Below are 14275 nucleotides of genomic sequence, written 5' to 3' on the forward strand. Positions count from 1 at the left end.
TGGGGAGGAGCACTACAGCCCGAGTCAGACACCTTCTCCTCTTTCCTCCCGCCTTCTTACTTTTGCCACTCCAGTGAATCTGTAGTCAGCTGACACAAAGCACCTAAGGGTAGCATCTTCCACTGTTCTTGATGGGAGAGGAGACTGCAGGGAGTAATAATTGGGGAGCGTTGCTGTGTGTTTCTGAAAGTGTTTACTCCTTCCAGAAGCCAGTTATTGAGGGGGTTGGCCGGAATGAAAAGGTTGCCTTCCTCTGCTGCAAGGTGATGGTGAAGCAACAGTGGTGTCCGATTTAGCCTGCAGGCTGCCATTCTGCACACCACTGCTTTGAATTCCTGGCACAGATTCTGAACCAGCACCTATATTCTTTAGTGTTCTTGCTTTCCTAAGTTTGACTACAAACCTTCTCATTTCCTGCTCTCCAAACCTTTGCCTCTGATATCCCTGCAGAGGGAGCCTTGCTAGCTTAATCTTTCTGTTCGCCGGTCTTCAGCTGTGCTAACTCATCTCACGTGCCCTAGTGCTGCCAGAAACGTAGAAGAAAACCATCCACAGCACAATGAGGCATTCAGTGCCGAAATTCAGATGGTTTCAGACTCACATTTATCTAGTTGCTTTAGTATACTGAGGAGCTTGGTGTGCTGGTCAGCTTTGCAGTTTGATGGAACTCCACATCTTTCAATCTTCATTTGAAACGGAAACTGCTAACAGAGTAAGACTTGGATACAAAGCTGCTCCTGTGTAATTTGAGAGTTGTTGCATTATTATTATTATTATTATTATTATTATTATTATTACAGTGGTGCCCCGCAAGACGAATGCCTCGCAAGACGGAAAACCCGCTAGACGAAAGGGTTTTCCGTTTTGGAGGTGCTTCGCAGGACGAATTTGCTATGGGCTTGCTTCGCAAGATGAAAATGCCTTGCGATTCCTGGGTTTCCCCCCTCCCCCCCTTTCCCCAAGCCCCTAAGCCGCTTAACAGCTGTTCGCTAAGCCGCTTAACAGCTGATCTAAGCCGCTTATCAGCTGATCTAAGCCGCTAATAGCCTTTTAGCAGCTAATCCGCTAATCCCTTAAGCCTTTAATAGCCGCTAATAGCCTTTTAGCAGCTAATCCGCTAATCCCTTAAGCCTTTAATAGCCGCTAATAGCCGCTAAACCGCTAATAGCGCTAATCCGCTAATGGTCTTGCTTCGCAAGACGGAAAAAACCGCAAGACGAAGAGACTCGCGGAACGGATTCTTTTTGTCTTGCGAGGCACCACTGTATTATTAGACCACTGATTTGTCTCTTCCTGCTACAGCCCCCTGCATTACTTCCTAATATTTTCCAGTGGGCATCATCACTAGTTGTTCTTTTAGTTGCAGGAGGATGCAGCAGATCAGGGGAAACCCAGTGCCATGAAGGAAGTCTGTTTGTGGCAGTTAGGATTCAGGATGTATATCTGGATTAGCCACCTTAATGACATTTTTATTCTTTTTTGCATTTTCAAGAAAATACTTTAATGCAATGTTTTCTTACATATTTTGCAGTTGGCGTATTGCATAGTGCAGTTTCTGGAGAAAGACCCTTCACTCACAGAGCCTGTAAGTATGATCTATACATGTCTCTTTTTATCTTGAGAGTTGGCTTCAGATACCTGTGTATTTCTGTATCTAAATGGACTGTTCATTGTCTCTTCTTCAATGCAGGTCATTAGAGGTTTAATGAAATTCTGGCCGAAAACTTGCAGTCAAAAAGAAGTAAGTAATGGGGCGTTGATCGTCTTCCTGCTGAAAACAGAATCTGTAGAAAAAGGAAACATTGGGCCATCTCTTATTATATTGCAAATGCCATTTAATGTAAGCAAGTGTAAAGGGACGCACATTTCAGACAAAAGTATCTTAATCTCATATATATGTGCTCATGGGGTCTGAACTGCTGGTGGTTGATGAGGAAAGAGACCTTGGAAATAGCTATATGAAGTTGGCAGCCCAGGGTATGCAGCAGCTGGGGGAAAAGGCTTGGGATCATTAGAGAGCTTAGAGTGTTCAACTAGGGGGGCTCGGGTTCAAATCTCCACTCGGCCATGAAGCTAACTGGGTGGCCTTTGGTCAACCATTGCCTCTCAGGCCGATCTATCACACAGGGCAACTTTGAGGATAAAATGGCGAGGACCCAGCCATGTGTGCTGTTTTGAGCTCTTTAGAGAACTGGTAGGATAGAAACCTTATAATAATAATAATAATAATAATAATAATAATAATAATAATAATTTTTATTTATACCCCGCCCTCCCCAGCCAAGGCCGGGCTCAGAGCGGCTTACAAGCAATAATAAAAACAAGATGAATGATTACAACTTAAAAACAAAAGTAAAATACAACATTAAAATAATGGAACATTAAAATATTAAAATGTAGCCTCATCGCAGGAGGAGAAGGAAAAGAAAAAAGAAAGAGAGGGAGGGAATCAAATTGGCTCCAAGCCAAAGGCCAGGCGGAACAACTCTGTCTTACAGGCCCTGCGGAAAGAAATCAGATCCTGCAGGGCCCTGGTCTCATGAGGCAGAGCGTTCCACCAGGCCGGAGCCAGAGCTGAAAAGGCCCTGGCTCTGGTTGAAGCCAATCTAACTTCCTTAGGGCCTGGGACCACTAGGGTGTTGTTATTTATGGACCTTGAGGCTCTCCGTGGGGCATACCAGGAGAGGCGGTCCCGTAGGTACGAGGGTCCTAGGCCGCGAAGGGCTTTAAAGGTCAAAAGCAGCACCTTAAATCTGACCCTGTACTCCACCGGGAGCCAGTGCAGCTTGAAAAGCACTGGGTGAATATGCTCCCATGGCAGAGACCCCGTGAGGAGCCTCGCTTCAGCATTCTGTACCCGCTGGAGTTTCTGGGACAGCTTCAAGGGCAGCCCTGCGTAGAGCGAGTAACAAGTAACCCAGTAGTATTTTGTAGTACAATGGAAAATGTAGGTGTATTTGAGGAAAGCTAAACGATTCTATTAAATGATTTTAGATGCAGATCTTTTTTGACATTCGTCATTGACTACTCAGAAGCCATAGGTTTATTGCTTTGCACAAAGGTTGACAGCAGCCCAATTAGCAACCATTGTATTCTGCATATTGTAGGAGTAAAATAATGGCTACCCTCCTTAGTGCCATCTGTAAAAAGTAAGCTGTCCACCCTACTTAGCTGTTAATCATGTCAATTTTTAAGAGCGGTTGGAAATGTTTGCATGTGCTCTTTAATTGTGACATTTGCAAGTTTATTTTGGTGCAGAGTCTTACTGACTTGATTGAAGTGTGCTTGTTCCTATGCCAATAAATGGTGCTGGGTTTTGCATTTACTTCCTAAGAAGTATATGCATGATTGCAGCCAGTTTCTGCAAATGAAGGGTATATTGTTCTTGTGCATTATCTCTACTGGCATAACTAGAAGCTGAGTTAATGCTTCCTTCAAAATTTATTTCCAAATGCAAACAGAAGACCTCTGAATTTAATACTTCCTTTCTCACTTTAGGTCATGTTCCTTGGAGAGCTGGAGGAGATATTGGATGTGATTGAACCCTCACAGTTTGTCAAAATTCAAGAACCCTTGTTTAAACAAATAGCTAAGTGTGTGTCTAGCCCTCACTTTCAGGTCAGTATTGGCAGCCAGAAACTCAGAAGCAAATTGTATGTTGCATGTACATAAACCGTGACGCCATTTTTTAATATGGGAAGTCACTTCAGAAGAGGGGGATTCTGAGCAGTATAGCAAGTTTTAGAGGATGCTTAGCCTTTGCACGGTAGAGTACAGGATCAGGTTTAAGGTGCTGGTTTTAACCTTTAAAGCGTATATGGCCTAGGACCCTCGTACCTACGGGACCGCCTCTCCTGGTATGCCTCATGGAGGACCTTCCAGTCTGCAAATAATAGCATCTTGGAGGTCCCAGGCCTCAACGAGCTTAGACTGGCCTCGACCAGAGCCAAGGCCTTTTCGGCTGTGGCCCCAACCTGGTACCCTGGTAGAATGCTCTGCCACAAGAGACCAGGGCCCTGCAGAATCTGACATCTTTCCACAGGGCCTGCAAGACGGAGCTGTTCCTCCAGGCCTTTGGTCGGGGTCCAGTCTGACTCCCCCTCTCTCCTTATAAGAACTTATATGAAAGTGGCTCCGCAACTTTTCTCACAGGCTCATATAAGATCAGTACAAACAGTTAGGCCGGTGAGCATTTAAGGTCCCCAGCCCTAATCTGTGGGTTGTCATCTGATTGGATTTCACTTTGATTCTGATTTGATTTTAGGATGTATTTTAATTGATTGCCTGATTTTATGTTAATATGTTATATATTTGATGTTAGCTGCTCTGAGCTGGTTTTGGCTGGGGAGGGCAGGGTATAAATAATTATAATTTATTATTTATACCCCTGCCCATCTGGCTGGGCTTCCCCAGCCACCCTCCGCGGCTTCCAAAAAAATATTAAAATACAGTAATCCATCAAACATTAAAAGCTTCCCTAAACAGGGCTGCCTTCAGATGTCTTCTAAAAGTCTGGTAGTTGTTATTCTCTTTGACATATGGTGGGAGAGCGTTCCACAGGGCGGGTGCCACTACTGAGAAGGCCCTGTGCCTGGTTCCCTGTAACTTGGCTTCTCGCAGTGAGGGAACTGCCAGAAGGCCCTGTCCTACCACTTTGCCATGCAATATTGTTTCCTCTCAATAGATTTCCCCTAATGGAATACCACATGTGCATTTACTTGCTGGCCCCAATATGTTTAGGACTTTAAAGGTTAATTCCAGCACTTTTAAGTTGGGCCCATAAACAATCTGGAAAACAGTACAGATGGCAAAGCACTGGCATATTATGGTTGTACTTACTGGAATTGTTACCTGATCTAGGAAATAAAAGAATACCATTTCCCCCTTTTTCCAAGGTGGCTGAAAGAGCACTGTACTATTGGAATAATGAATACATCATGAGTTTGATAGAGGAGAATTCCAATGTAATACTTCCCATAATGTTTTCCAGTCTGTACAGGATTTCCAAAGAACACTGGAACCCGTAAGTGTTTTTCTTTGTTTTATTTTTTAAAAAACCCATTGTTGTATATTTGCAACACATTGAAAATCTTACATTTGTACCTTTCCCAGAGTTGTTTCCTAAACAACGAAATACTGGTTATCTGACCTGTCTTGACATTTCACCACTTGCAGGGTTTTACAGCATAGATTTGACACCAAAGGCACTTAACTCTAGAGTTACACAATGAGAGCAGGGCTTTTGCAAGCACTTAGGATATTTACCTGAAGTGTATGCACGAAACGTGTTTCTGGGACACCATACATTTGAGAAAGTTGCAGTGTTTCTCGTATATAGTGCTAGCTGACAGTATGGCACTTACAGTATGATAGAATAAACTTGCAGGCGCTCCTCTGAGATCCTTGGTTGGAGAAGTTAAGAAGAGGAGAAAACTCTGGAATTGCAGAGATAATAAATCCCTGTACTTAGTTGAAATGTGGCCCTGCCTCGTTGTGTACATGGTCACTTAGGAAAATAGATAAGGTTAAAACTTTTGGAAATTAGAGGAGACTTGGTTGGCTTTCCAAAGCAACTCTCATTATGATCTGGCCTATTTACTTGAAAAGTGATATTGGAACCTCTTCGTAGATATTTGGTGCACAGCTGTATTGTGAGCAAAAGTATGATGACTTCCAAGTTGGACTATTGCAGATCTTTGAACAGAAACATTTCATCTAGAGATGAACTGGCAGAACCTGGAAAAGGTTTCACCAGTTTGAAGGGTCTGTTTCTCAGAAACAGAAAGTTTTTTTTTTTTTTAAATCGTATAGATTATTGTTCAAACCAAGTTTCACAAAGCTGTTCACAGTTAAGCCATAACATAATTTTGAAACTAAATAAAAACAAAAAAAATTTCATTTTTCCAAAACAGCACAGAAACCTGCTGAAACAAGCTGCACCAGTTAGTAGTACCCGGCATGATATGTCCATATTAAATACTGAGTTGGGAAAGCGCAAAGTTCATTCCATATCCTGAGCTAGCATATTGGCAGATGCTCTGATTCTGGTATCCCGCACCCCCAAGACTGAACTGTATTATTAAAAATCTAGCCAAAAGAATGAGAAGAATTTGCAGTTCACTGGGAGCAGGGAGGTTGGTTTACTGTGCTTCCTCAGACCGGTTGTGTGGTGGGTTGTGTCACAGTTGAGTGATGTTGATGTCACTAGTACCTTGTGTGTCAGGAACTTTGAAATAAAGGATCTATCATAGAATTAGAGTTGGAAGGAACCACTGAGGGTCATCTACCCTCTAGAGGGTCATCTATCCTGCAGGACTTGACATCTTTCCGCAGGGCCTGCAAGACAGAGCTGTTCCACCAGGCCTTTGGTCAGGGTGCAGCCTGACTCCCTCCTTTGGCAATCTTTACAAAACTTTAGTTTATGGTTGCCATCAATTTTGATTTTAATTAATTTTTATAATGTTTTTATAATGTTGCACTATTTTAGTGTTGTTAGCCGCCCTGAGCCCGGCTTCGGCTGGGGAGGGCGGGATATAAATAAAATTTATTATTATTATTATTATTATTATTATTATTATTATTATTATTATTAGTCCAACCACCTGCAGTGCAGGACTCCTGTCCACAGCTGTCCCTGGGGGGGCCTGAACCGCCAACCTTCTGGTCAACAACCAGATGCACTGACCTATTGCGTCGCAGAGATGTACATCCCGTATTTTTAAAAGGTGCCTTTTGCCGCTCTGCAGCTACAACATTGCCACTTTACAGCAATATCCTCCAGATAAAACCTTAATACGATTTACTTTTGCCCTAGTCTTCAGAGCACTTCACTGATAAGCCCTGTTGTATTCTGTGGGGTCTGCAGTAGGAGACAGCCTTGAGGTACACAGACAGGTCATCGAAAGCTTACTCAAGAGGGCTTATGGGAGATGAGTCCCTGGTTTTCTTACACTTTCTTCTTCTGGGTCTCATTAACAGGACATGTAGTAAGTTCAGTAGTACTTACTTCTACAAGCATATATTGCACTGAGCTTCCACGGGGTAATAAAGGAAAAATATAAACATGAACGTCCTTTTTTATTTAATAAGAGGTTCTCTGCTCCTCCTCAGTGCTTCTCTCATTCGATTTCCTTTTTCTAATTCTAGTCTTCCTTTCCCCCAGTCCTTTTTCTTATAGTTTCTTTTGCCATTGTCCCAGCTTATTAGCATAGAAGGACTAGAGTTGACTAGAGAGTATCTTGAGGTTCCCAGTCCTTGGAGAACTTAGCACTAGGCTGCACAGATGAAAGGAATGAAAAAGTTGGGATCACCTGCCGGGTGCCATGCTATGTTTTGTGTTAAATCTTCCTCCATTCTCTCCCTGCTTTCATATGTTTCTGCGAAACTTGAGTTCTAAACTTCAGTTGCCCCCTCTGGTCTTCCCCCACAAAGTAATAGCATCTTGAGTTTGGCTTACATTGAAACACTGCAGAATTTGGAAAGGCTCCACACACTATATTCAGCTGTGGTTGCTGACACTTCCCAGCACAACATTTATTGATGCAGGATTCTGTTTCCGTTGGCCCAGTATAGATTTTGGGGAAGACTGGTAGGGGACACACCTTAGGTGATGCCAGAGCTGTGTGTCCTGTGACACAAATACATCAAATCAGAACGGTGTTGTTGGCACGAAAAGATCTGCCCCGTTTGAACGGCAAATTAATGGACTCTTTCTTTCCCGATTCACAGGGCTATTGTGGCTTTAGTATACAACGTGCTGAAGGCATTTATGGAAATGAACAGCGCCATGTTTGACGAGCTGACAGCCACTTACAAGTCAGATCGCCAGCGGTAACTTTCTACAGCCTTTTTTTATTTTATTTTGTCAGCTGTGCATAAAGCCTGCTGTTTTTAGTTTTGGTTCTTTTTTTATTTAAACACTTTGCAGTAATTGCATAATTCCCACACATGATTGATTGCAATGCCTCATTCCCCCCCTCTCCCCGCATGCTCATTAGCCTGGCCCCTGCAAGACGTATAGATGGTTGTTGTTTTCCTTCCCTTTATGAGATACAGTACCCATTGCGTAGCTTGTGAACTTGCATTCCTCACAGAACTTCTTTTGGCTCTATGTTCTTAAAGACTTAATTGTATCAAGAATTTCAATAGTAAAAAATAAAAATAATTTCTTTTGTTATTTTAAAAATAAACCCCAAACTCATCAATTTGCCTTCACTTTGCTTTGAAGATGGTGTCCAGAATGCATACAGGAACTCTTTGCGAGTCAAGAAAGCTTTCAGCAATTAACTCTCATAACTTGCTTCTGACCTTTATTGGGATCTCTAAGCAAAGTGACCCCCTTCCCCCCCCCCAGCCTTCCTTGCTTTCCTTCTCCATAATATCTTGATACATTTAAGGCTTTGACATTGCTGGATCTAGAAGAAGTGCCATCCATACGATCATTAGTTGCACCTTAGTTTAAAATGTTTCTCTGTCTTTCCCTTAATCACCCTTCTCCAATTATAGTGCATCATCTTTTGTCTGAAATTTCAGCTTATCCAAAGCAGCAGGTGAAACTAATGAGGAAACTTCGGGAACTCCGGGCAGTTTGCGACTTGGTGAAAGTCGTGCCTTTTGTGAGACTCGGGGTTCCCACAAGCAAAGCGAAGGGTACTGTATGTCATCAAGCCTTGTTAGGTTAGTATAGCCTCTCACACGTTCTTGGAGGCCCTAATGTTGTTCAGTTCCGTCACCAGGCTGACAGCTCTCTGCTTAACATTAAAAAGAAAACTCAAAGAAATGTAAACAGAGGTGTACCAAGTACCCCTTAGCTTTTATAGACTTTATGCCTGTACGCACAGCAAGTCAGTTATGCTTGATTTCTTAATGTTTTGTTTAAGCTAGGCTAGGCTTCTTACATAGTGGCCCAGGACCATCGGGGTATCAGGGATGCTGCTGTGTGGATGTAGTGTGGACCTTTTTGCAAACGTTACGCAAGTTTCATCAAGAAACTGGTTAGACTCCTAACAATTATTAGTGAAGTATTGATTGCGTTTCTGGCAATGGCTGTTTCTGGCGTTTGGTCACCTCAAAAGGTCAAAGCTGAGGCTTCCATTCTACGTGCAGGAAACACACATTTTTAAAATCATGACATCTCGGAGGCAAGGATTTGGAAAGCTATTTCATTCATCGAGAATCTCCGGCACGGTTTTCGACCTCTTTGTCTTTGAACAGCAGGCTCCCATGTCACACCATGATCAGCTTTGGACATTCACTCGGTCTCAAAAATGGTTTTCCGTGTGGCATTGTGGGGTGTTTGAGAAACACAAGCCTAAAGCCTCCTTGGCTGCTAGCACAGAACTCGATGCACTGTTGTTTGGATTCCAGCAGTAAAAAAGACAAGGCATTGCTCCAGTAGAGGATACACTTTGCTAGGGAGTAAGCGCTATTGTTTTCACTGGGCCTCCTCCATAATGAATAATGGTAGGATAGTAGTCCAGGATTGTTCTAGTATACAGAATTTTGCCATTTTTAACTATGTACAGTGGTGCCTCGCAAGACGAAAAGAATCCGTTCCGTGAGTCTCTTCGTCTAGCGGTTTTTTCGTCTTGCGAAGCAAGCCCATTAGCGGATTAGCGCTATTAGCGGTTTAGCGGCTATTAGCGGCTATTTAAAGGCTTAAGGGATTAGCGGATTAGCTGCTAAAAGGCTATTAGCAGCTTAGTGCCTTAGAAAAAGGGGGTGGGGAGTGGAAAAAAATCCCCAGGAATCGCAAGACATTTTCGTCTTGCGAAGCAAGCCCATAGAGAAATTCGTCCTGCGAAGCACCTCCAAAACGGAAAACCCTTTCGTCTAGTGGGTTTTCCGTCTTGCGAGGCATTCGTCTTGCGGGGCACCACGGTACACGACTGTGACATTATCTATTGCCTGCCATGTCAATATCTGGCATTTTTAAAAAGTTAAATAGTTATATTTTAATGTATTTTTCATCTTTTGCTGGAAGCTGCCCAGAGTGGCTGGGGAAACCCAGCCAGATGGGTGGGGTATAAATAATTTATTATTATTATTATTATTATTATTATTATTACAATAAACTTGGGTATAATTCATTAGCTCTCTGGCAACTTGAAAGTTATGCACATATTAAGTTTATGATCCTGAGAAATAGAAGGTTAAGTAGCAGTTTCTGTTTTGTTTGGACCTGGAATTTTGGTCACTTGTCTGGCTGCAGTTCCAATGGTTTCATTGGTGGTTTCATTGGAAAGAAGCTTAGGACAGTTTTCTGTAAATAAGGATGAAGATAAGAATGTGTGGGGAAGGAGAGAACAAGAAATGGAATAATAACGCTTTTAAATTAAATAACTGATGCAGTCCGATAATTAAAAAGAGATCCAATGAGTTCGCTAGAAAGAAAAATAAATCCACTCGCCACGGATGACATACATTGCCAAATGAAGCTCCACTGGCTTCCATCTCCATAGTATTTGAAGGGACATATTGGGCAACTTGGGTTTGTAATGGCTTCAAATACAGGAACACAATTCCTTACCCTCCAAAACGTCTGCGGTAGCGCATTTGGTATGTAATTGTTTTTATTCTACCTTTGTTTTGCTCTAGAAGGCAGGTTTTCATTAACTCGGATAAAGAAATGCCAGTAAGTGCAGGACAAGACCAGAAAATAGAGCAAGCGGTGGGATTCCGAAGTCTTGCCAGACTGGGTAGCATTGGATGTTGCAAGGCACCACCGGCCTGGGGTTGTTCCTGCGAACGCCTGGCACTATTCAGTTGCGGGCTTCTTATGTGTGCAGCCTTAAGAGGTTTCAGAGAAAATGCAAAGCGTTGGGACAGCCCAGTGCATCGTTCTACCTCTAGTGCCGTTTTCTTTCTGTAGCTGTACTGATGTAAGAAACAAGGGGCTCGTGAAAACCTGACTTTTCCCTCTAATGCTTCTCTTCCCCCCTCCCCTTAATTTAACAGCGAGAAGAAAAAGGAGAAGGAACGTGAAGAACTATGGAAGAAACTGGAGGATTTGGAACTAAAGCGGGGTCTTAGACGGGATGGGATAATTCCGACTTAACAAAAAGAAGCAAAGCAGCATTTAAATAACCTGTGGAGTCACACATGTATGTAGTAGAAGATGGAGCAACAGTTTTCTGTATTGTGCAACTTTACAGTAGATTTCACATTTGTTTCATTATTACAACAGCACTGTATATATCTGTCTCTAAGTAAAGGAAAACAAACAAACAAAAAAAAGAACTTCAATCCAAAGTTTGGACAACAGATGGACTTCTCAGAACTTTGCAAAAATAATCATTGTTTTAACCCTTCTTTAAACCAGTCTTCAAAAGATCTGTCGAAATTGCATTGTCCAAATTCCATTGTCAAGACCTCTTCCTTATTTATCATTAGCAGAGAGTGATACAACTTCAAATGTGAACAATCTTAAATTTAGCTTGTCTTTCTGCTAAACTGTTAAATGTATTTATAGTAAAAAAGAGAGAGAGAGAAAAAAAAAGATTGTCATTTTCTTATGAGTTTGTGTAACATCTTTCTCCTCCGGATAACTATGCTGTAATTTGACTTGGGTTTTTTGTTTTTGTTTTTTTCCTTTTTTTGCACATCTTCATGAGTTGAATGTTTATACAGATCAGGGCCGTAAAAAGAAAAAAAATAGAGGTCCTTAAAAATGCTAAGAGTTTGTTCTGGTATACGCAACTTTTGAGTACCAGACCTGCTTTGGTGCTCCTTCGGTGTGAACGTTACGAGTAAATATAATGTGGTTATAGGCGGACTTGGTAGGTGTGCATTGGGATTTGCCAAGGAATCAGTTGCTTGCGAATCCCAGCTCACCCCACCAATCCTTATCAAAGTGTGCAGTGGCAGCAACGCAGACTTCAGTATCCGACCAGTATTAAGCTGTACACGGTTGATAAAATGGCCAGATTTGTCTTAGGAATACTGAGGATAAATTATTGCATTGCTATACATTTTCTTTAGGCTATTTGGAAATAATAAAAGCAAGAGTACACCTAAAAAAAATGGATCGTGTATGGTCATCATGGAGCTAATATGGGGGTGGGATGGGTGGGGAGTTGAGCAGACAGGTTGGATTGTTTGAAGTTGTTGCCTTACCTTTCTAAATATTTATTAAACATTCCAGCCGAAAAAGAAAAAAGGTTCTGTGGTGGTTTTTGCAACTCTGTTTCTTATCACAGCAACATCTTGTTTTGAGCTGGAATGGATTGTGGATAACATACTTCAGCATTCTGAACTTGGGTGCTCATTTCCTAATTACCGTATTTGTTACCAAAAGTGGTTCTAAAAAAATACTATTGGGGAGCGGGGGGGGAAAGAGAATATTCCAATTCTGGCAAACCTAATGTCTTGAGTATTAATAATAAAATTTTAAATGGTTTTATATCAAAGGTGCATTGTGACCAAATTGTTTAAGGTTAAAAACAAAGCAAAAAAAATATATATGGAGAAAAGAGAGGGCTGTATTATAAATAAACATTACTGGCTATCTGCTTTGTATTTAAAAGTGGAATCTCACATCTTTGGTAGATAAAATGCTGATAAGACTTGTGTACAGTATATATTTAGCTAATGCAGGTACATTATTATATACCGTAAGGTATGTGTTTTTCAGGATTTTTCTCCAGGATGCTTTTGAACTGTTATAGACAACATATGACAACAATGATTGATAATCCTAAACCATTGATCCAACAGTATTTACAGTATAAAGCTGAATTGGTGTTCATAAGTCTTTTGTGATAGTCGCAAACATGAATTTACAACCTGTTGCCATTGATAGAAGTACAGTATAAATACGAGCTTGTATATTTTTTCTTCCTGCCATTTAAATATTTGGTAGAATTGGGGGTTTCTTGTTTCCAGGCCAAATAAATAAATAAAAAGGAGAGAGCCGGGAGATTCCCCTCTCTTGTCAGACGGACTACTGTTTCGGGGTTATCAGGTCACAGTTTGTACATGTGAGTCTTTGCACATGGATATTGTAAACTCAAGAGCTTTGTAAAAACTTGACACTGCTAATTCATGGGGGGGAGGGCGGGTGGAAACCAGAAGTAAACTAGTCATATGCAACACCAAACACAACATGGTTTAATGGGATTAAGCTAAGCCTCTTTTAAGAACATTGACTGGGACTCAATGTATACATGGCAGATGCTGCCATAGGTGAAACGTTCTATTTTAAAAAAAAAAAGTGCTGGAGCAAAAGGTGCAAGCTGAAATACTGAAGATGAAATAAATTTATAACAAATCATATCCCTTAGACGTCCTTGATTTTGACCAGTCTTTTGTTTCTGCTACGGATTTTGAAGTTAACCCATGCCTAAAATAGGCTTCGGCGAGAACGTTTTACGCATCTGACTAAAACATTTTACAGTAGTGAAAAGCATATTAAAGCAGCAGTGGAAATGTTATATGCTATTATGATGGTGTTAAAACACACACATGCGTCATTAGGAAAAAGTGGTGTATCTTTGAAGGAAGGTCAGTTGATTGCTTGACTCTTGGATATTTGCAGTCATCTTGCAACGGGGGACACATTCCAGGCCGTTTGTCACATAGGTGCCGAACACTCTTCATGAGCCCAGGGCCTGTTTCTTGGAAGGTATGGAAATTCAGCGTGAGAGCCACCCTTTCTCATGCCTTTCTTTGAGCAAAGAAATAAATACAACCAAGAGACTAGAACGCAGCTGCCAGGGTCAGCAAATGATCTTCCTCAGTGGTGTAACGTGGGGGGTGCAGGGGGGGGGGCGGCCGCACCAGGCGCAACATCTGGGGGTTAGGGTTAGGGGGCGCAAATCCACGGGTTAGGGGGTGCAAATTACTTGCCTTGCCCCGGGTGCTGACAACCCACGCTACGCCACTGATCTTCCTGGACTGTAAAAAGAGTCAGGTGGGAGATAGCTGGGGGCAGACTGAGGCAGTTGAAACAGGGCCTCATCTAGGGCCGGCACACCCATGAGGCAAGGTGAGGGGACTGCCTCAGGCGGCAGCATCCCCAGGGGCAGCAGATCCCAATGACAGTTTTCCTTCCTTCTCTGTTCCTAACGTAGACCTCCTGTGGTTGGGAGTGGGACGCCATTTTGTGGTTCCACCTCAGGTGCCAAAATGTATTGGGCTGGCCCTGGCCCAGCCCGCCTTAATGAAGCAGCCTACACTATGAAAACAAAACACTTTTCACGCACAGATATTTTATCTGCCTTTCAAAACACACGAAATGCTTGAGAGGGCGCTGAGGCACCAGGAAACGCAGCATTGT

The 14275-nt window shown here is 42.2% G+C and overlaps 1 protein-coding gene across 11 annotated transcripts in view; it reads left to right on the forward strand.

Moving 5' to 3' along the window:
- The window catches only part of PPP2R5E (protein phosphatase 2 regulatory subunit B'epsilon), a 90582-nt gene extending 77312 nt beyond the window's left edge, over positions 1 to 13270 (forward strand). For 6 of the 11 annotated variants that reach the window (XM_083437114.1, XM_083437115.1, XM_083437116.1 and 3 more), the window contains 6 exons: positions 1532 to 1585; positions 1691 to 1741; positions 3499 to 3618; positions 4896 to 5023; positions 7729 to 7830; positions 10957 to 13270. In XM_083437114.1, coding sequence (XP_083293240.1) covers positions 1532 to 1585; positions 1691 to 1741; positions 3499 to 3618; positions 4896 to 5023; positions 7729 to 7830; positions 10957 to 11056 — 555 coding nt within the window. In that variant the 3' untranslated portion in view covers positions 11057 to 13270. Of the gene's footprint in view, positions 1 to 1531; positions 1586 to 1690; positions 1742 to 3498; positions 3619 to 4895; positions 5024 to 7728; positions 7831 to 8532; positions 8677 to 10956 lie in introns of all 11 variants that reach the window. The other 5 variants (XM_083437107.1, XM_083437110.1, XM_083437111.1 and 2 more) reach the window with 1 other exon arrangement.
- Positions 13271 to 14275: the final 1005 nt, after the last annotated feature.

This window comes from Podarcis tiliguerta (genome assembly GCF_965153285.1).
Source record: "Podarcis tiliguerta genome assembly, chromosome: 1".
Taxonomy (NCBI): domain Eukaryota; kingdom Metazoa; phylum Chordata; class Lepidosauria; order Squamata; family Lacertidae; genus Podarcis; species Podarcis tiliguerta.